At 46.6% G+C, this 23,443-nt stretch overlaps 1 protein-coding gene across 1 annotated transcript; it reads right to left on the minus strand.

Annotated features, from left to right (window-relative positions):
• Positions 1-78: 78 nt before the first annotated feature.
• LOC144594747 (uncharacterized) lies at positions 79-22,300 on the minus strand. The gene is made up of 4 exons (XM_078401591.1): positions 22,295-22,300; positions 15,226-15,313; positions 2,896-3,025; positions 79-443 (listed from the first exon to the last, which is right to left on the minus strand). The coding sequence occupies exons 1-4, from the start codon at positions 22,298-22,300 to the stop codon at positions 188-190; spliced, it is 480 nt and encodes a 159-aa protein (XP_078257717.1). The 3' UTR covers positions 79-187.
• Positions 22,301-23,443: the final 1,143 nt, after the last annotated feature.

Raw genomic sequence — 23,443 nt, forward strand, 5'->3', positions numbered from 1 at the left:
TAGAGACCCTTCATCAGAACCTTTCTCCAGAGATGCTGTCCGACCCGCTGAGTTACTCCAGGTTTTTGTGTCCTTTAAAATACATTGACCGCACTGGCACTTTATAGAACTCACTAAGGAAGTTCAGAAGCCCCATGAGATACTGTTGTAATGGAAGCAGCGGCCTTTGGTTTCTGCTTGGCCAAGTCTAGGTTCGAGGCTGGACGACTTGCTTCTTCACTTTACGCACCACGAAGCGTGTCCTGCGAGGAGCTTCGTTTCCCAGCTTCTCGTGGGTGGACTGGACCCGCCTCTCCCCAGGCCGTGTCCAGTGCCGGGCTGCCTTCAGCTCGTCCACAAATAATTCCACTCCCTCAAACTTGTTGGTCAGCTCAATCATCCTCTCTTTCAAAGCACTGAACTCTTTGTAGAGATCGTCAAGTGCTCCAGAGAGTGTATGAATCCTGCACGGGGACAAAGGAAGGTTTTAGTTTTAGAGACACAGCGTGGAAACAGGCCGTTCGGCCCACCGCGTCCGCGCCGACCAGCGATCCCCCGCACACTAGTTCTGTCCTACGCGCTAGGGACAATTTACAGAAGCCAATTAACCCAGAAGCTTGCACGTCTTTGGAATGTGGGAGCAAACCGGAAATCAAAACCTTGGCTTTGCACCGGTGGGATTAAACAAGGCAACCGAGGCAATCAAAACATGCCGTCAATAATCTGTGAATCTAAACGTTAGAAAATTAATTTGGATCACTATATTGAACATTGTCCAATAATCTGGATATTTTGTTTGTCCTATTGAACAAAGTCCAACAATAACAATTAGATACCATGTTACACAGGCAACACATCTACCCTCACTGCCAGATGATGAATATTACATAGGAAGTTGTTTTTCCAGGAACCCAAGCTTTCTTCCACAAACCACTTGGCCCAGTTCTGACAGGCAGACTCCATCAACCACATACATTTACATTTATGTTGGCATTTACCCATCAAGGCCATACTGACTGAAAAGGAACAATCCTGATCAATCCCACTTCCAAACTCTTAGTGTCACAGAGTCACGCAGCATAGAAACAGGCCCTTCGGTCCAACTCATCCATGCTGACCCAGATGCCGCGTCTAAGGTCCCATTTTCCCATGTTTAGCTCATATACCTCTAAACCTTTCCTATCCATATACCCGTTCATATAATACATGTCGTCATAGTACCCACCTCAGCAACTTCATAAGGTCACAAGTAATAGTAGAATTAGGCCATTCGCCCCATCAAGTTTACTCCGCCATTCAATCATGGCTGATCTACCTCTCCCCCTCTAACCCCACTCTCCTGCCTTCTCCCCCTGTCCCCCGTTCTTATCAAGAATCTGGCAGCTTATTCCACATACCCTCTATATGACAAAGTTACCCATCAGGTTCTTATTAAATCTTTCTCCTCTCACCTTAAACTTATATCTTCTGGTCCTTGCCAAAGACAGACACAAAGTGCTGGAGTAACTCTGCGGGTCAGGCAGCATCTCTGGAGAAAAAGGAAGGGTGACGTTTCGGGTCGGGACCGTTCTCCAAACCAGATCTCCAGATCATCTGGTATTTGATTCCTCCACTATGGGTACAAGACTCTGTGCGTCCATCCTAACTACTCCTATGTTTTGGTCTATACCTCCATTGGTTCCGCTACATCACGTGTTCATCCAGTTAATTTTTCAATGTGATGAAGATGTTTTGCCTGAGCCAATCTTTCAGGCAGCTGGTTTCAAGCTTGGACCAATTTTTTTTTCACTTGCCTTAAATCCTTCTGTCTCTTGATTTAAATTCTATTCCCCGGGTCTCTCTGGTGAGGGAGATAAACTGGTGCAGTGAAACTCAGAAGGACATACTTTAAGTTCTCAGGAGCCAGCCTTCACAACTCATCAATGTTACTCTCTCCATCCAGAGTCACCCGTAGCCAGGATCGAACCGGGGTCCCTAACTCTGTGAGGCAGCAACTCTACCACTGCACTACCCATAGAAGAACATTAAAAAAACATCACCTATTCCTTTTCTCTAGAGATGCTGCCTGAGTTACACCAGCATTTTGAGTCCACCTCTGGTGTAAAACAGCATCTGCATTTCCTTCCTACACATAGAAGTGCACAGCACAGGAACGGGTCCTTTGGTCTACAGTGTTGGTGCTGACACAATACCAAGCTAAACTGATCTCATCATGTCACATCACGTTATGGCAGAATTCTGGTAAACCGTGCTGGCCACAGTCTTTGTGTGGTTGTCCCAGTCATGCATCTGCCCAATGGTAACCTCAACGCCCCACTGGAGATATCAATAATATTAATTACATTAACGTCCATGGAGGAGTGTTGATCTTACTGAATGGTGGAGCAGGCACAAGGGGCTTCCATTTTCCAGTGTCCCTGAGCTCAGAGGATGACCTCAGCTGTACCAGCAACTCAAAGGTCTGCATTCCAAACATTGACTGCTGTGTCTCCTTGGATTGAGACAGAAACTAGATTTTATTAGTTTAATTTTAGTTTAGTTTAGAGATACAGCGCGGAAACAGGCCCTTCGGCCCACCAAGTCTGTACTGACCAGCGACCCCCATATGCTACCCTACACACTAGGGACAATTTACAATTTTTACCGAAGCCAATTAACCTACAAACCTGTACGTCTTTTGAGTGTGGGGGGAAACTGGAGCACCTGGAGAAAACCCACATGGTCTCGGGAAAACGTACAAACTCCGTACGGACAGCATCAGTAGTCCGGATCGAACCCGGGTGTCTGGCGCTGTAGGGGAACAACTCTACCGCTGAGCTACTCTGCCACCCCAAACTTTGAGGAATTCCGATATAGCTGGAATGTTGAAAAGTGTTACAAAAATGCCTTCTTCTTCTTCTTTTGCTGAACACCTACCGGCCATAGTCTGGGAGGACAGTGTGGTGGTCATATAGGAGCAGGTCCTTAATCTGGGTCATGATGGCAAATTTCCAGTTGTCCAGCACGTTGGTCAGGTTTGCACATCCTCGCATGTTCACTTTCTTAGCTGAAAGCAAAGGCTCAACACAATTACAATGTGAAACAAACAAATATTTCTCATCGAGCCACCAAGAGGAAAGATGTTGTCAAGCTGGAAAGGTGCAGGGAAGATTTACCAGGATATTGCCACGACTCGAGGGCCTGAGCTACATGGAGAGAGGTTGAGCAGGCTCAGACTTTGTGGTGCACAGGGGGATGAGGAGGTGATCTTATAAGAATGGATTGACAAAACACACTTTTGCCCAGAGTAGAGGAATCGAGAACCAGAGGACATAGGTTTAAGGTGAGAGGGAAAAGATATAATAGGAATCTGAGGGGTAACGTTATTTTATACAAAAGGTGGTGGACGTCTGGAACGAGCTGCCGGAGGAGATAGTTGAGGCAGGTACTATTGCAACTTTTAAGTAGCATTTAGACAGGTATATGGACAGAATAGGTTTAGAGGGGCATGGTCCAAATGTAGGCAGGTGGGACTAGTGTTGATGGGGCTGTATGACTCTACAACCATCTCATGTTTGTGTTCTCCACAAAAACAAGAGCTCCACTTGACAAACTTAAGAATTTCCAGCACTTTCTTGTTTATTTCAGTGTAAAAACATCAGGGCTTAGAAATCTGCATCTGATTTTAGTTGTAATTTTAGAGCTACAGCATAGGAATAGGCCCTTCGGCCCATCGAGTCCACACGAACCAGTGATCACCTCGTCATTAGCACCATCCTACACACTAGGGACAATTTACAATGTTTTACTTGTTAAACTATTAGCAGAGTATATCAATGAAATGGTGGCGTGGGAGTGTGTAAATAATAGAATAGATCAATAGTTTTACAAGTTGGGAGTACATTGATATTTGTCAGGCAGATGGAAAAGTTGAAAACCACTGACTGCATAAAGATCATGATAAACGCTTTGTTGCTTTAAAGTGAACTAAAATAAGCTCTTGGCTGATTCTTCCCTCTTGCATTAAACTGTTCACCGCCATCCTCTCCATTAAATAGTACGGAGATAAAATACCTCATCTGCTGCCCACCTGGTCACATGAGCATGAGACCAAACAGACTTTCAAGATGAAAAAGAACAAGATTTTTTTTCTGCGGGAAAGAACTCAAATCGAACGGGATATTTAGCCTCCTGGGTTTCCGTTGGAATGCTGGAATGGTGGTTAGAGGTGATTACGGAGCACTATGTGTGTGCAGGTGCGGTGAATGGGATAAGCCGGATTCAAGGATTCAACTGTTTTTGGTCTTTTACAGATGTTAACGTTTATCTCGGCTCCTGACCACAATCTGTCTGCTGTGGAATATTAAAAACAGAGGGGTCTTGGTGCTGCTCGGCACTGAAGGCATCAGCCTGTCCCAGGAGAAGCAGGTCTCACCTCAGCAAACACAACCTCAAACATTATCGAACACTAGAGCGCCGAAGAACAGTTTTCCAGGAATCTGCAGCGAACTCTACTGCCAAGGCACTGTATTTAGACAATTCTCAATCTCCACGCTTTAAATATTAATAAGGTACAAGTAGAAACTGAAAGCATTCCTACTCTGTACTTTAATCTTTTAATTTGTTCCTTTTGGAACTTGCATCAACTGTCACCAACTAAAAAGACAGCAGGGATAAGCTTCCTGTCTACAAAAATATAGTTTGGTTTGGAGATTTAACAGACATGTTCTCGTTAACGAAACACTTGCCTTTTATCTTTCAGAGGAGTTATAAACCTTCCTGTCAGGGACTAGAAAAAAATCAAAATTAAACCAATGCCTGCAAGGTTTTTACACGCCAAGGCTAAACATCTTTCAGATTCAGTTGCTGCCCGTTTCCAACATCTTCTGCTTGCTATGAACAAGATTTCATTTGTTGCATCATGAACTAAACATCTACAGTCGCAAACCAGACATCAGGAGATGAAAAAGTCACATTTGGTCTTTTCACAAGACATTACAGAGGGTGCAATGTATGGTTATACAAACACAGAAATAGCCAAGTCTGGGTGTGCTAAGATAGACACACAATTCTGGAGTAACTCAGCAGGACAGGCAGCATCTCTGGAGAGAAGGAAAGGGTGACGATTCGGGTCGAGACCCTTCTTCACACTGATCAGTCTGAAGAAGGGTCTCGACACAAAAAGTCACCTATTCCTTGTCTCCAGAGATACTGCCTGTCCCGTTGAGTTACTCCAGCATTTTGTGTCTATCTTCGGTTTAAACCAGCATCTGCAGTTCCTTCCTACACATTTTGCCTATTTCTCGTCGGGCTTACCTGAAGTAACAAAATTACAAATAATCAGATTCAGAACTAAGTTATGGTCTCTTAGGACCGGTAGCCAATTAAACCAATTTACAACTAAAATTCGGAAAAACGAAGTCAGTGTTAGTCAAATCTAATCCAATCACTAAACTAATAAATGACTAACTTAGAAACAAGGAACTTCAGTTGCTGGTTAATACACAAAATGACACGGTGCAGGAGGAACTCAACAGGTCAGCCAGCATCTCTGGAGAACATGGGTCGGTGATGGTTTGAGTTGAGACCCTTCTTCAGACTGATTGAGGGGGGGGGGGGGGGGCAGAAGGGGTTGGGAGGAATACTCCGAGAGGGGATAGGCAGGACAAAACATGGCAGGTAATAGGTGGGCACAGGCAAGGGAGGGTTTTGATAGGCAGATGGTTGGAACAAAATCCAGAGAAATAACATAAATTGCTCTTCCTACCTCAAGGTTTAAGTATAGTACATGTCTTAAAGAATAGTTAATACGTTGGATTTTTAAGTTATGTAATATGGATATTGTGATATTTGACAACATCGTGTAGGGACATTTGACATTAAGGTAACTAAGCTGAATGTGTAAGAAGAAACTGCAGATGCTGGTTTAAACCGAAGATAGACCACAAGAAGCTGGAGTAACTCTGTGGGACAGGCAGCATCTCTGGAGAGAAGGAATGGGTGACGTTTCGGGTCAAGACACTTCTTCACATTGGTGAGGGATAAAGGAAACGAGAGATATAGATGGTGATGTGGAGAGATAATGAACAATGAATGAAAGATATGCAAAAAAGTAACGATGATAATTGTAAGCTGTTTGTAGGGTGAAAATGAGAAACTAGTGTGACTTGGGTGGGGGAGGGATAGAGAGAGAGGGAATGCCAGGGCTACCTGAAGTGAGAGAATTCAATATTCATACCACTAGGCTGTGAGCTGCCCAAGCGAAATACAAGATGCTGTTCCTCCAATTTGTGTTTAGCCTCACTCTGACAATGGGGGAGACCGAGGACAGAAAGGCCTGTGTAGGAATGGGAAGGAAAATTAAAGTGTCCAGCAGCCAGGAGATCAGGTTGGTTCACGCGGGCTGAACGAAGGTGTTCAGCGAAACGATCGCCCAGTCTGCTTTTGGTCTCGCCGATTTATAAGTCCACATCTTGAACAACGGATACAGTAGGTGAGGTTCAGGTTAGGCATAGGTTCACTTGCACCTCCTCCAGAGATGCTGGAGGAGGTGCAAATGAACCTCTGCCTAAACTGAAAGGAATGTCGGGGTCCCTGGATAGAATCGAGAGAGGAGGTATAATGATAGGTGTTGTATCTTCTGCGGTTGCAGAGGAAGGTACCAGGGAAGGGGTGGTTTGGGTGGAAAGGGATGAGTTAACCAGGGAGTTGCGGAGGGAACGGTCTCTGTGGAAGGCGGAAAAGGGGGGAGATGGGAAAATGTGGCTAGTGGTGGGATCCCATTGGAGGTGGCGGAAATTTTGGAGGATTATGTGTTGTATGCGACGGCTGATGGGGTGAAATGCAAGGACTAGGGGGACTCTATTGCGACTAGTGGAGGGGAAGCAAGGGTGGAGTTGTGGGGTACCGAGGAGACACAAGTGTGGGCCTCATCCATGATGGGAGAGGGGAATCCCCGTTCCCTAAAGAATGAGGACATCTCGGATGTTCTAGTATGGAATACCTCATCTTGGGCGCAGATGCGGCGTAGACGGAGGAATTGGGAGTAGGGGATAGAGTCTTTGCAGGAAGCAGGGTGGGAAGAAGTGTAGTCCAGATAGTTGTGGGAGTCAGTGGGTTTGTGATAGATGTCAGTCCATAGTCTATTTCTTGTGATGGAGACTGTGAGATCAAGAAAGGGGAGGGAGGTGTCGGAGATGGCCCAAGTAAATTTGAGTGCAGGATGAAAATTGGTGGTGAAGTTGATGAAGTCCATGAGTTCTGCATGGGTGCAGGCTCAATGGCCCAGGCATTTAGTGTGGGAAGGAACTGTTGAAGTTAATTTATACCGAAGATAGGTACAAAGTGCTGGAGTAACTCAGCAGGACAGGCAGCATCTCTGGAGAAAAAGGATGGGTGATGTTTCGGGTCAGAACCCTTCTTCACTCTGAAGAAGGGTTGCGACCCGAAATGTTATCCATCTTTTTTCTCCAAAGATGCTGCCTGACACGCTGAGTTACTCCAGCACTTTGTATCTATCTTTAGGTCAGGCATTTACACGTATGCTGAATAATCTCTCACATTCAATATTGGAAAGGGGAGGGAGTAAATTGCGAACTACCGTGATCTCAGGTGGTGCCTAAAGAGAACTACGGAATTCTTTGTGATGCACCTTTGACTATTCATGACAAGGTTTGTGACTATTGTATCTTAATCAGCTTCTAAAGGATTCACTGGGTCAAGATCTCAATGTGTTCACTTCATGATCAGACCTGGGGGTATTTTCATCTTTACATAACAAATGGCAAAACACCAAGCATGAAAACAAAGAAGCCATCATACTGATTTTTTAAGTTGTCTCATGTTAATCATCATTCCACTTACCCCAGTGTTCTACAATTTTAGATTAGTTTAAAGATACACCACGGAAACAGGCTCTTCAACCGACAGAGTCCGTGACGACCAGTGATCCCACACAGTAGCACTATCCTATGCACTTGGGACAATTTACAATTTTTTATCAAAGCCAATTATCCTACAAACCTGTACATCTTTGGAGGGGGTGAGAAAACCAGAGCACCCAGAGATAAACCCATACGGTCATGGGGAGAATGTACAAACTCTGTACAGACAGCACCCATAGTCAGGATCGAACCCGGGTCTCTGGCACTGTTAGGCAGTAACTCTACTGCTGCACCACCATGCTGCCTTCTTCTACCCAAATATCTGAATTAAGTATAGGAAAATAACTGCAGATGCTGGTTCAAATTGAAGGTAGACACAAAATGCTGGAGTAACTCAGCGGGTCAGGCAGCATCTCAGGAGAGAAGGAATGGGTGACGTTCCTCCTCTCCTGAGATGCTGCCTGACCCGCTGAGTTACTCCAGCATTTTGTGTCTACCTTCAAATATTTGAATTATATCGTCTGAGGAAGGGTTTCGAACAGAAACATCACCTAATCATTTCTCTAGAATTCTGCCTGATCCGCTGAGTTACTCCAGCATTTTGTGTCTATCTTCGGTATTAAGCAGCAACTGCAGTTCCTTCTTACACGCATTATCGGATCTGTTTGGATAGCAAGAACCTTTTTACTGAACCTTGGTACACATGACAATAATAAACCTAAACCTTCTTTCTAGATCATTTCCTCTCTGTTCCCTCGTGTAAAATGTACTTTTTTTCTGCCCATTTAGATCCAATTCCCTTTTCCATCCTTTACCATTCCAGATCTGAGCTGGAGCACACAGACAGCAGTTAACACTTTACACCCAGACCTCACGCTGTTTATTTCATAATCTGATTGGGATACGGGGAAAACTGCAGATTGGCATCAGTTCACCATCAGTGCCCCTGAGGAAAGGATTGCTGGGGATCTGGGAGTCATCAGTCCACACTTTCGATAGTTATGCATGCGAGGAAAGAATTAAAAACCTTGAGAGCAAGTTGGGAAGGAACTGATGGCATGAGTTCCCAGCCACAACATCTGGCCCACTTTGTACATTCAAAGTATTTTTCTTGGCAGCCATTATCTCTTCAGTGTCAGCTATGGCTCAGTTGGTAAACTTTAGCTCCAAGCCAAAAGAGTTTGAGTCCCACTCCAGAGACTTGAACACAATATTGAAGCAATTCTTCTTGTGAAGTGATGGTAGAGTGATGATAGAGTGTTGGAGGGGATGGCTTTTGTTTCAACCAAGGTTCCATCTTCTCTGACATGTTGAGTAAAAATAATTCCTTTTGCGCTATTTAATAATGGGCAAAGGAGTTATCCACCTTGTCCTACCCAATATTAATCCCTCACACAGCTTTACTAAAAATATATTATTTGGTCATAACCACTCTACTGCTTATGGATGATTCCCGCGTGCAAACAGGCTGGTGTAGATCCTGCAATAACCTTTAATAGCCACAATGTTAGTCTGTGTAGCATATTACCAAGTAATGAGAACTGTGTTCATTGGGATTGCAAGATTTCATGCAATGAAATTAGAGATACAGACTTTAGAGATACTGCGTGGAAACAGGCCTTTCCGCCCACCAAGTCCGCGCCGACCAGCGACCACCCGGTACACTAGCATCATCCTACACACCTGGGACAATTTACAATTTTACCAAAGTTAATTAACCTACAAACCTGTACGTCTTTGGAGGAAACCGGAGCACCCGGAGAAAACCCATGCGGTCACTGGGAGAATGTACAAACTCCGTACACATAGCACCCATGGTCAGGAACGAACCCAGATCTCTGGCGCTGTAAGACGGCAATACGCTGCTCCACTGTGCTGCCCTTTCACTAACAGAGCGTTGGACATTGAGGTAGGGATGGGGGAGACATGGCTACAGTTTGAGGTTGAGGGAGCAAACCAATAACTGGAGCAAACACAAAGTAATAACAATGAGCTGCAGATGCTGCTGGTTTATAGCAAAGATAGACACAAAGTGCTGGAGTAAGGAACTCAACAGGTCAAGCAGCATCTCTGGAGAAAATGGATAGGTGAGATTTCAGGTCAGGACCCTTCTTTAAACTGAAAGTTGGGGTTGGGGTTGGGGGGGCGGGGAAGAGCTGGAGATGAGAAAAGGCCAGGACAAATCAGCGCTGGCAACAGATAAGCTCGTGCAGGGTAATGCCTTGGTAGGCTAATTGTTGATAAGGGAAGGTGTGATCACAAGTGGGATACATTGTGGTGAACTGTGGTTAAATGACTAGGGTGGAGTAAGGCAGGCAGGGGGGAAGGAGGGAAGGAGGGAAGGAGGGAAGGAGGGAAGGAGGGAGGGAGGGAGGGAGGGGAGGGAGGGGAGGGGAGGGAGGGGAGGGGAGGGGAGGGGAGGGGAGGGGAGGGAGGGGAGGGGAGGGGAGGGAGGGGAGGGGAGGGGAGGGAGGGGAGGGAGGGGAGGGAGGGGAGGGAGGGGAGGGAGGGGAGGGAGGGGAGGGGAGGGGAGGGGAGGGGAGGGGAGGGGAGGGGAGGGAGGGGAGGGAGGGGAGGGAGGGGAGGGAGGGGAGGGAGGGGAGGGAGGGGAGGGAGGGAGGGGAGGGAGGGGAGGGGAGGGAGGGGAGTGTTAGTAGAAATGATTGAAAATGAGAGAATGCAAAGTTCATTCCGTTGGGTTGAACGCAAAATATGAGGTGCTGTTTCTCCAATTTGCCTGTGGCCTCACTCTGGCAGTGGAGGAGGTCTGGGACAGAAAGGTCAGCAGGGACATGGGAAGGGGAGTATGTCTTATCATGACTTATCATGCATAAACGCCTTAAAAAACATATTTTAAGCAGGAAGTGTTTTACTGACCCTGCTCCGCTGACTCGTCCAACACTGCAGTCCAATCTCACACTCAAACATGTTAATCATTCCCATTTCCTAAGTAGTAAAAATAAGCCCTCAAAGCTTTGGCAGTTGCCCCAAATTTATAGTGATCACATTCTAATCAGTGTCTGTGTTGCTGGCACAGAATTCGTGTTGCATGCCGTACAGGCAGATAAGAATCTGGATAGCTTCCAGAATACTACAAGGAAACTTGTTTCTTGCTTCCTTGTGAAGCCATGATACTCATTTATTGGGGAAAATACCAAGGATGTACTTTGTATTGTCTCTTTTTTTTGTCTAATAAATGATTTATAAATAGCTTCATTCATCATTGCTTGCAAATTTATGTAATCTGGAGCTTCTTGAGATGACAATATTGGTGCAATAATTAATTACATTTGGTCAACACACACCTGGAGTAAGTTTTTAAAACAAGGAGACACAAACACAAAATATACTTAGCAGAATGTGGACAATTATACAAATGATTTGTATTTTCATTTTTCTACTTTACGTGATCTTCAGAGATTGAAAGTCACAGCATGGATACAGGCCCTTCGGCCCATCGATTCCACTCCGAGTCATCCACACTAGTTCTATGTTATCCCACATTTTCATTCACACGCTAGGGGCAATTTTATCGAGACTAATGATCTTTCAAACCCGCTGTCTTTGGGATGTGGGATGTGGTGTACCTCGACTTTCAGAAAGCCTTCGACAAGGTCCCACACAGGAGATTAGTGGGCAAAATTAGGGCACATGGTATTGGGGGTAGGGTACTGACATGGATAGAAAATTGGTTGACAGACAGAAAGCAAAGAGTGGGGATAAATGGGTCCCTTTCGGAATGGGAGGCAGTGACCAGTGGGGTACCGCAAGGTTCGGTGCTGGGACCCCAGCTATTTACGATATACATTAATGACTTAGACGAAGGGATTAAAAGTACCATTAGCAAATTTGCAGATGATACTAAGCTGGGGGGTAGTGTGAATTGTGAGGAAGATGCAATAAGGCTGCAGGGTGACTTGGACAGGTTGTGTGAGTGGGCGGATACATGGCAGATGCAGTTTAATGTAGATAAGTGTGAGGTTATTCACTTTGGAAGTAAGAATAGAAAGGCAGATTATTATCTGAATGGTGTCAAGTTAGGAGGAGGGGGAGTTCAACGAGATCTGGGTGTCCTAGTGCATCAGTCAATGAAAGGAAGCATGCAGGTACAGCAGGCAGTGAAGAAAGCCAATGGAATGTTGGCCTTCGTAACAAGAGGAGTTGAGTATAGGAGCAAAGAGGTCCTTCTACAGTTGTATCGGGCCCTGGTGAGACCGCACCTGGAGTACTGTGTGCAGTTTTGGTCTCCAAATTTGAGGAAGGATATTCTTGCTATGGAGGGCGTGCAGCGTAGGTTCACTAGGTTAATTCCCGGAATGGTGGGACTGTCGTATGTTGAAAGGCTGGAGCGATTGGGCTTGTATACACTGGAATTTAGAAGAATGAGGGGGGATCTTATTGAAACATATAAGATAATTAGGGGATTGGACACATTAGAGGCAGGAAACATGTTCCCAATGTTGGGGGAGTCCAGACCAAGGGGCCACAGTTTAAGAATAAGGGGTAGGCCATTTAGAACGGAGATGAGGAAGAACTTTTTCAGTCAGAGTGGTGAAGGTGTGGAATTCTCTGCCTCAGAAGGCAGTGGAGGCCAGTTCGTTGGATGCTTTCAAGAGAGAGCTGGATAGAGCTCTTAAGGATAGCGGAGTGAAGGGGTTTGGGGAGAAGGCAGGAACGGGGTACTGATTGAGAGTGATCAGCCATGATCGCATTGAATGGCGGTGCTGGCTCGAAGGGCTGAATGGCCTACTCCTGCACCTATTGCCTATTGTCTAAACCGGGGCACCTGGAGGAAACCCACGCGGTCACAAGGAGAATATGCAAACTCCACACAGACTGCACCGGGGGTCAGGATCGAACCCGCGTCTCTGATGCTGTGAGGCAGCAACTCTATCAGCTGTGCCACTGATGCAAAATGCTGAGAACTATATTCTGCACTCTGTATCATTCCCTTTGCTCTACCTATTGTACTTGAGTTTGACTTGATTGTATTTATAAAGGATGTCATGTAAAACCAAGCTTTTTACTGTACCTCAGTGCGTGTGACAGTAACAAAACCTAAACCTAATATGCACCCTTGAACCCTGTACCCCAAGTACAAATCACTAATGTATATTAAGAAAAACAATTATTCTAGTGCCAATCAATAGAGAAGTCCACAATAGACCTCCCTCCTATCCAATAAACAACTTTCACTCCTATCCTACTGCCCGTTGTGAAACCAACCTTCTACCCATGCTATTTATTTCACAACATCAACATTGATTACAATCCCATTGGTGGCAATGGGAATTAATATCAACATATTGCAAAGGTTAGCTCAGGATTAAAATACCTGTAAAATAGTAGCATCGAACCAGCCACCTGGACTGGAGAATTTAACATAACAGCAGGATCTGCACAAAAGATATAATTAGAAATATATACTCCTAACAAAATACTCTTAATTCTCCTCTCCACTCACCGAAAGATCTCGTCTACACCTGTGCAGTTGGTAAAGACACCCTCACCTCACCAGTCTCAAGAAGGGTTTCGACCCAAAATATCACCGCTTCCTTTTCTCCAGAGGTGCTGCCTGATCCGCTGAGTTACTCCAGCATCTTGTGGCTATCCTTGCCTCTATTTGGTTTCACCCACATACCTCGAAAACTATAGAATTCACCTCATGGACAATTATTGAGAAGAACCCCCAACTTGGCAACAAAACCACAGGACATAATGCAGCAACACAAGCATATACCATTGGGCATGTCTTGTTGATTCATAATCATCGAGGAAATTGGAATGTTAAATGATAATTCACTTGCATTTAGCAGTACGACTATCAAAGGATTAGCATTAACCTCCTCAGGAACACAAGAGCAAATATTAGTCATCGAGTCAAAGTCATACAGCTGGGAAACAGGCCCTTCAGCCCAACTTTTCCTTGCCAACCTAGATGCCCCATCTACTCACATTTGGTCCATATCCCTCTAAACCTTTCCTATTCTTGGACCTGTCCAAACGTTATAATACATGCCTGGCTTTAGGGGCACATTGATGCAGCGGTAGAGCTGCTGCCTTACAGCGCCAGAGACCCGGGTTCGACCCAGACCGGAGTTTGTACATTCTCCCCTGTGACCAGCATGGGTTTTCTCTGGGTGCCCCGGTTTCATCCCACACTCCAAAGAAGAACCGGTTTGTAGGTTAATTAGCTTCAGTAAAATTGTAAATTGTCCCTCGTGGGATAGGGGACCACTGGTCGGTGCAGACTTGGTGGGCCGAAGGGCCCGTTTCCATGCGGTATCTCTAAAGTCGAAAAGTCTGAAAAAGCCTCAACTACCTCATTCCACACACCCACCACCCTCTGTGTGAAAAGGTTGCCCCTCAGGTTCCTAATAAATCTTTCCCCTCTCACCTTAAACCTGTCCACAGCATATTCTTTTCAAAATGTGAATTCCCTTCTATTTTAAAGGAACAGAAGACTTGGGAATGTCACACTGAGCTGGATACTGAGGTGGAAAAAGTTATCGAATTTATTTTTAACCCCCACTTATATAACAGAACTCTGCAATCAGGAGGGGATAGAACAGATCCTACAGCTGAACACAGTACAAGATGTCGAGCATTTCCCACCCCTTTTCTGATATATAATTGGATTATGCAGTGGAATACAAAAACATTCATTTTAATTTATAATTTGGCAGGTATAAAAAATAAGTCACAAAGGGAATTTTTCGTGACATCTTCACAATCCTATTCTGGCGAACACCTGCGGTTTGAATTTAGAATTGGAGAGCCCACAGCTAGCAATGTTTCCTTTATCATCGTTACTTTTTTTACATATCTTTCATTCATTTGTTCTATATCTCTCTACACCGCCGCCAATGTCTCTCGTTTCCCTTTCCCCTGACTCTCAGTCTGAAGAAGGGTCTCGACCCGAAACGTCACCTATTCCTTGTCTCCAGAGATGTTGGCTGCCCGCTGAGTTACTCCAGCTTCTAGTGTCGATGATCAGTTTTCAACCTCGAGCACAGTGCGAGCAGTCAGCTCTTGGCGAGCAAGAGACTTTCTTACAACAGAGCGGGTGAAATAGGCACATTTGTCTTGGGATAAGTGTGTAGAAAGGAACTGCAGATGCTGGTCTAGACCGAAGATAGACACAAAGTGCTGGAGTAACTCAGTAGCTCAGGCAGCATCTGTGGGGAAAACGATGGGCGACGGGAGTTTATGACTCGAAACATCACCCACTGTTTTTCTCCGGAGATGCTGCCTGACCCGCTGAGTTACTCCGGCACTTTGTGCGTCTGTGTTCTGAGACCACAACACTGCACCTCGCCAAAACAGACAGCTTTGCTCACAGCGGACCGTGAACGCCGATAGTTCAGTCTTTAAATGTATTTACCGTCTGATCTGTGGTCCCATCCTCGGTTCCTTTCTGCCGAAGCGAAGACAGCCAAGAGCAGCACAAACACCAGCTTCTCCATCTGACTCTGCAAGAGGCAACGTCGCGCTTTACATCTGAGCTCACCCCACAAACACATTGATACACACGCAGACACACCTGCAGACACAAACATACACCGACGCACACACAGACACAGATACCGACACACAGACACACACTCACATACACTCACGCACACACTCTTTCACACCCTCACATACCACACTCGCACGCACACACTCCACGCACACACACACACACACACACACATATGTACATACACACGCATGTATGCACATACACTTTCAAACATGTATACACACTCAGACGCACACACACGCACACATTCTCTCACACAGACACACACACATGCTCCCTCACACTCAGACACACATGCACACTCACACACAAACAAACACACACATACAAACACACACATACAAACACACAAACAAACACACACATACAAACACACACATACAAACACATACACACATGCACACACATGCACACATGCACACACACTTAGACATACACATGCACACACTCACACACACACTCTTGCACACACATGCAGATGCACACTGTTTCACACACATAAATACTCTCAAACACACACACAATCACACACACACACACACATACAGACGCGCGCATACACACTCTCTCTCTCACACACACAAACCCACTCTCACACAGACATACACACTCACACACAGCTCACCGCTGGCTGCTCCGATCACCGGCCCCTGTCCCTTTACAGGAGTTAGTGTGAACCGTTCCCACCTTCACCCTAAATACGCCGACACCCTCCATTCCCCCCGTACCTCTCTCCGCCTTGTAATCACCAGCTGTGATGCCAAAAGCGCTTGAATAAGGCGGCTGGAATCGGCGCTCTGTAATTCACACTTTACTTCTTCAAAACCACTTAACGAAACTACTTTCAAATAATTACAACCTACTTCCCAACCTTTCTTGTTTGGGGGTGGGGGGTGGTTAAGGATGGGGAGGGGTGGGGTTAAGGATGGAGGGGGTTAAGGATGGGGGGGGTTAAGGATGGAGGGGGTGTTAAGGATGGAGGGGGGGTTAAGGATGGGGGGGGGGGTTAAGGATGGGGGGGGGGGTTAAGGATGGGGGGGGGGTTAAGGATGGGGGGGGGGTTAAGGATGGGGGGGGGGGTTAAGGATGGGGGGGGGGGTTAAGGATGGGGGGGGGGTTAAGGATGGGGGGGGGGGTTAAGGATGGGGGGGGGGGTTAAGGATGGGGGGGGGGTTAAGGATGGGGGGGGGGTTAAGGATGGGGGGGGGGTTAAGGATGGGGGGGGGGGGTTAAGGATGGGGGGGGTTAAGGATGGGGGGGGTTAAGGATGGGGGGGGTTAAGGATGGGGGGGGTTAAGGATGGGGGGGGTTAAGGATGGGGGGGGGTTAAGGATGGGGGGGGGTTAAGGATGGGGGGGGGTTAAGGATGGGGGGGGTTAAGGATGGGGGGGGTTAAGGATGGGGGGGTTAAGGATGGGGGGGGGTTAAGGATGGGGGGGGTTAAGGATGGGGGGGGGGTTAAGGATGGGGGGGGTTAAGGATGGGGGGGGTTAAGGATGGGGGGGTTAAGGATGGGGGGGGTTAAGGATGGGGGAGTTAAGGATGGGGGAGTTAAGGATGGGGGAGTTAAGGATGGGGGAGTTAAGGATGGGGGAGTTAAGGATGGGGGAGTTAAGGATGGGGGGGTTAAGGATGGGGGGGTTAAGGATGGGGGGGTTAAGGATGGGGGGTGGTTAAGGATGGGGGGGGTTAAGGATGGGGGGGGGGTTAAGGATGGGGGGGGTTAAGGATGGGGGGGGTTAAGGATGGGGGGGGTTAAGGATGGGGGGGGTTAAGGATGGGGGGGTTAAGGATGGGGGGGTTAAGGATGGGGGGGTTAAGGATGGAGGGGTTAAGGATGGAGGGGTTAAGGATGGAGGGGTTAAGGATGGAGGGGTTAAGGATGGAGGGGTTAAGGATGGAGGGGTTAAGGATGGAGGGGTTAAGGATGGAGGGGTTAAGGATGGAGGGGTTAAGGATGGAGGGGTTAAGGATGGAGGGGGGTTAGGATGGGGGGGGTTAGGATGGGGGGGTTAGGATGGGGGGTTAAGGATGGGGGGTTAAGGATGGGGGGTTAAGGATGGGGGGTTAAGGATGGGGGGGGGGGGTTAAGGATGGGGGGTTATTTGCAAACCTTTGTCTCCGGCGCTTCTCTCAGCCCCAGTTACTCACGTCTCCTTCCCACAGACGGAGGGTCGCCAATGCGAGTACAGCCGTGGGTATGTGCTGGCTTCTATTAGGAGGAACACATGTCTGCAGAGGACCACGCAGTAAACAGACGGGCAGCGTTACTTTCAGATCCTCAGGGATGAATTCCAAACATTAATAAACGCTCCCTGCAAAGCTCGCTGACGGCTGAGACATAAAACGATTCAAAGTGCTGGAGTAACTCAGCGGGTCAGGCAGCACCTCTGGAAGACATGGATAGGTGATGTTTCAGGTCGGGACCCTTCTCCAGACATGGGTTGGTGGGGGGTGGGGAGTGGGGAAAGCTGACAGAGAGGAGAGGCAGGACAAATCGTGGCAGGTACTGACTGGGTGGAGAAAATGTGTAGGAAGGAACTGCAGATGCTGGTTTATACCGAAATCATGAGAGGAATAGATCGGGTAGATGCACACAGTCTCTTGCCCAGAGTAGGGGAATCGAGGACATAGGTTCAAGGTGAAGGGGAAAAGATTTAATAGGAATCCGAGAGGTAACTTTTTCACACAAAGGGTGGTGGGTTCATTGAACAAGCTGCCAGATGAGGTAGTGGAGGTTGGGACTATCCCATCGTTTAAGAAACAGTCAGACAGGTACATGGATAGGACTGGTTTGGAGGGATATGGACCAAATGTGGGCAGGTAGAACTAGTGTAGCTGGGACATGTTGGCCGGTGTGGGCAAGTTGGGTGAAGAGCCTGTTTCCACACTGTATCACTCTATGACTCTAAGATAGACACCAAATGCCGGAGTAACTCCGTGGGTCAGGCAGCATCTCTGAAGAAAAGGAATAGGTGACATTTCGGGTCGAGACCCTTCTTCAGACTGAAGGATGGAGGTGGGGGTGTGGCCTGAGGAAGCGTGGAGTCCATCATGGTCATTGATGGCAGGAGAAGGTGTGCTGAGAGGGATACAAGGATGCAAATAGGGGAACTGGTAGGATGGTGAGGGAAGGGGGTGAGAGGGGGAGATGGGAGTAGGTAGACAAAGGCGGGGGGGGGGGGGGGGGGGGGAGGAGATTGAGACGCCAATGATTGGAACAAAGGCCGGAGATTAAAGCTGAAGGTGTGAGACACACTGATTAGTTTAGAGTTTAGAGATACAGCGCAGAAACAAGCCTGTCCCCCACCGAGTCCGCACCAACCAACGATCGCCCTTACATTAGCACTATCACTAGCACCATCCTACACACCAAGGACAATTTACCATTTTTACCGAAGCCGGTTAACCTACAAACTTGTACATCTTTGGAGTGTGGGAGGAAACCGGAGCTCCCGGAGAAAACCCACGTGGTCACATACTCCATACAGACAGCACCCAGTCAGGATCGAACCTGTCTCTGGTGCAGTAATGCAGCAACTCTGCCGCTGCACCACTGCGCCGCTGTTTCTGTTCTGCATCTCCCTATTGAAGGAACAGGATCATCGTAGTAGATGCAAATTCCCCCAATAACGTTGAAATTTCACCCAAAGTCTGCCCATTTTAATGAACTAGTGGGACTCACAATCAAAATTGTGCCAAATAGATACATTCGCATAAAATCTCAGCACATTTTGAGGATCCAAAGGCCATTTTTGCATCGATCAAATCAACCTACTCAATACACTCACGAATCATGGACAGTACAAAAGCAAATCATATGATCATAAGGAATAGGAGTGGAATTAGGCTATTTGGCCCATTAACTCTACTCCGCCACTCAATCACGGCTGATCTATCTCTCCCTCCTAAGCCCATTCTCCTGCCTTCTCCCCATAACCTCTGACACCTGTACTAATCAAGTAATTGCATTTGTTATCTAGGCAACACCAGAGTATGCGTAGGACGTACAACAAAGAAATGGTACACCTGGACTATTGATGAATGCACTCAGTGCAAGGCTCTTCTTCATCCAATTCAATCCTCCTTCATTTGCCTATTTAGCTTCCCCCTAAATGGATCCAAGTTATTCACCTCCAGGGCTCCCTTTGATTACATTCAATGAAAAGTGGCACAGCTGATAGTGCTGCTATTTCACAGCGCCAGTAAACCGGTTTCGATCCCGACCTTGAATGCTGCTTGTGTGGATTTTGCACGTTCTCCCTGTGATTGCGTGCCTTTCCTCCAGGTGCTCTGGTTTCCTCCCATATTTCAAAAGTCCCATGGGTTTCTAGATTAATTGCCCTTTGTAAATTTCCCCCGAATGTGTAGGGAGTGGATGCAAAAGTTGGATAACATAGAACTAGTGTGAATGGGTGATCGATGGCCGTTGTGGACGGTGGGCCGAAGGGCCTGTTTCCCTGCTGTTTCTTTCAACTTCATATTTGAACCACTCTTCCTTGAAAAGAGAACCTGAATTTGGTTTAATTGTGAACTTATGGGTTCCCTGGCTGCATTTCCATGTCTACCCGTTCAAACTCTATCATTACCTTAAGGACCATCAGGTCAACTCTCAGTCCTTCCCTTTGATACATCAGAAAATCACACAACTCTGGCCATCAGCATCCCTGCCTTCCCACCCAGCAGTAATTATTCATTGCCCCGAGCACTACACCTGTTCCAGCTGATGAAACACTTCACTTTACATTTACTTTAAACTTTAGAGATGCAGCGCAGATACAAGCCCTTCGGCCCATTGAGTCCAGGCCGACCAGTGATTACCCCGTACACGAGCACTATCCTACACACTCGGGACAATTTACAAATTAACAGAAGCCAATTTACCCACAGACCTACTCACCTTTGGAATGTGAGAAACCGGAGACCCGGAGACAACCCACGCGGTAACGTGGAGAACCTACAAACTCCACACACGTATACAGGATTGAACCCGGGTCTCTGGCGCTGTAAGGCAGCAACTCTACCGCTGCACCACCCTGTAAGATAGACCGAATGGATGATCTTATTTTGTAATTGAACCCAGTAAAATGCAAATATTTGTAGCAGATAAAGAGCAACATCAAACTTGTAAAGTAAACTCGGGGAAATGTTCAAATCTCAAATAACTTGCCGGGAGTGGGGAGCAGGGAATAGAATAGGGTTAATAGATGGATCAGAAACAATGAGCAACAAGACAGAGCCAGGCCAGATGGAAGTCTCCTCTCAGAGTAGACCACAAAAAGCTCATGCAAAATGAGTTCAGGAAATAGTATAAAGCTGAGCGCACATTTAGCATCTGAAGCAGGATAAACTCAAGACAGTTCCACGCAAAAAATTGGAAATAAAATCAAAATGTAGCGCGCTGGTTGTCACATATTGCAGCCAAGACAACCAAGACTGTACAGCACCGTGGAAGCATTCAGTGCTGCCAAGGAACTATTCGTCATCTTTGGCAGAAGTATCAACCTGATACAGTGCCGAGCCCATCCATCTTCTGCAAGTCAAAATGAAATCAGAGGCGAGGGATAAAGTAGAGTAACTTTACCCAATAAAATAGAGGCGAATAGTGAAAGGCCTACATAGAGTGAACGTGGGGAGGATGTTTCCACTAGGGGGAGAATCAAGGAACAGAGGCCACAGCCTCAGAACAAAAGCACGCACCTTTAGACAGGAGATGAGAAGGAATTTCTTTAGTCAGAGGGTGGCGAACCTATGGGATTCATTGCCAACTATTTTTAAGGCAGAGATAGACTGATTCTTGATTAGTAAGGATATCTGGGGTTATGGCAGGAGAATTGGGTTTGAGAGGGAAAGACAGATCAGCCATGATTGAATGGTGGAGCAGACCTGATGGGTTGAATGGCCTAATTCTGTTCCTAGAACTTATGGACATCAAAAGCCCTGGTGGAATGAAGGGTCTCAACCTGAAACTTCACCTATCCACGTTCTCCTGGGGTGCCGCCTGACCCACTGAGTTACTCCAGCACTTTGTTCCCTCTTCTACCATCACATACTTTCCGTGTGCCTACTTCACAACTTGAGAGGGTAGCAGAGCAATTCCAAAAGCTGCACTTACCCTCAGAGCTCAACCCCATCCTCTGCTCACTGAATCTCTAAACAATGAATTTTACTTCACAGACTGGACTGTGTGGGGCTGGGACTACTGAATGGCAAGTAGGAGTTTTCATTTAGACTTTAGAGATACGGTGTGGAACCAGGCCCTTCGGCCCACCAAGTCCGTGCCGATCACCCCGTACACTAGCACTATCCTACACACTAGGGACAATTTACAGAAGCCAATTAACCTACAAACCTGCATGTCTTTGGAGTGTGGGTGGAAACCGGAGCACCCGGAGAAAAGCCACGCAGGTCACAGGGAGAACGTACAAGCTGCGTCACACAGTCAGCATCTGCAGTCAGGATCGAATCTGGGTCTCTGGTGCTGTAAGGCGACAACTGTACCACTGCACCTCTGTGCACTACAAAGATGTAACCCTCCCCAATGTTCACCCCATCCTAGCCACAGGGTCACAGCAACACAACTCCTCTTGGATTCAGTGGAAGGCATCAAGAACATGGAAATATCTGTAGATTTTATGCTCAATGGACACCAAGCACTGGATAGGAAGGAATTTTAACCTTATGAAATAACTGAACACTTGAAAGAAATCCTATTTCTAAAGTCAAACTTTCATTCTTTCTGAAGATTTTATACCCTCATGCCTACCATATTTCTCTTTGTACTCGACTAATTACTTTCATCAGTTCATAGCTCGGCTGCAGGAGGCGCCCCCAGGACACAGAGGCATTGGGCGAAGAGTGGGACGTTGGTTCGGGGGCTGAGCCGGTCGAGGGTGACAGAGGGGGCCTGCAGCGGCCTGGGGCTTACCTGCATTGGGAGCCACTCCAGTTCATCGAGCACATGGCCCAGATGTTGGGCTTTTGTAAATGGTGCCAAAATATGGCGACTCGTGCACGTGTGAGCTAAGCAAAAAGAATTCCACAGTGCAGTGCGTACGGGACATTGAAGAACCATTGAACATAGTTGACCCCTGGTGCAGAGATTAGTCAAGTTGCAGTGTGTTTGGGTTATTTCAAAATTAATTCAAAATGTTGGTTATTGAGGAAAATTTCACAAACCATAGAGGTTTAAAAATAGAGTTTACACACCCTATCGGAATGGCATGCATCTGTTCCATATGTAGAAGATAGATTCTCAAGTTAAATCATCATGAACTTCTGCCCATCTGGTTTCTGCATGAACTCCACATCCTTGGACATCAGAGAACAGGACACTGCATTGACTCATTAAAAAGCATTCACTTCATGTGCTGCGAATGTTATGTTCATGCCGCACCCCAGCTGTTGAGCAATAATCTACTTTGATGAAATACTAATTGGAAGACTAACATTATGGATGAAATCCTTCAGAGCAGACCACGGCAAATTCCCATTGCTTTCGGGGTAACTCCACGACATTACTCTAAATGGGTTTGAAAGTCATTTATCTTATCCTTATTCATGAAATCCCGATGTGCACAAAACCTTCATCCATCTCTGACAGTGCTTCAAAACATTTCATAAGTTCAAAAGTTCCAGGAGCAGAATTAGGCCATTTGGCCCATCAAGCCTACTCCGCCAGACAATCATGGCTGATCTATCTTTCCCTCTCAACCCTATTCTCCCACCTTCTCCCCATAAAGACACCCTTAATAATCAAGAATCTGTCAATCTCTGCTTTAAAAATATCCATTGACTTGGCTTCCACAGCTGTCTGTGGCAATGAATTCCTCAGATTCATACCACCCTCTGACTAAAGAAATCCCTTTTCATCCCCTTTCTAAAGCTACGTCCTTGTATTCTGAGGCTTTGGCCTCTGGTCCTAGACGCTCCCACTAGTGGAAACATCCTCTCCACATTCACTCTAACCAGGCCAATGTTTGTTGTGTAAAGTATCTTGGATGAGAAAACCCACATTTCTACAATTTTCATAGGAACACATGGCTGTCTACCAGATGTTTCTCTTTGGAGAGGCAAA

Source organism: Rhinoraja longicauda, chromosome 6, assembly GCF_053455715.1.
Source record: "Rhinoraja longicauda isolate Sanriku21f chromosome 6, sRhiLon1.1, whole genome shotgun sequence".
Lineage (NCBI taxonomy): Eukaryota > Metazoa > Chordata > Chondrichthyes > Rajiformes > Arhynchobatidae > Rhinoraja > Rhinoraja longicauda.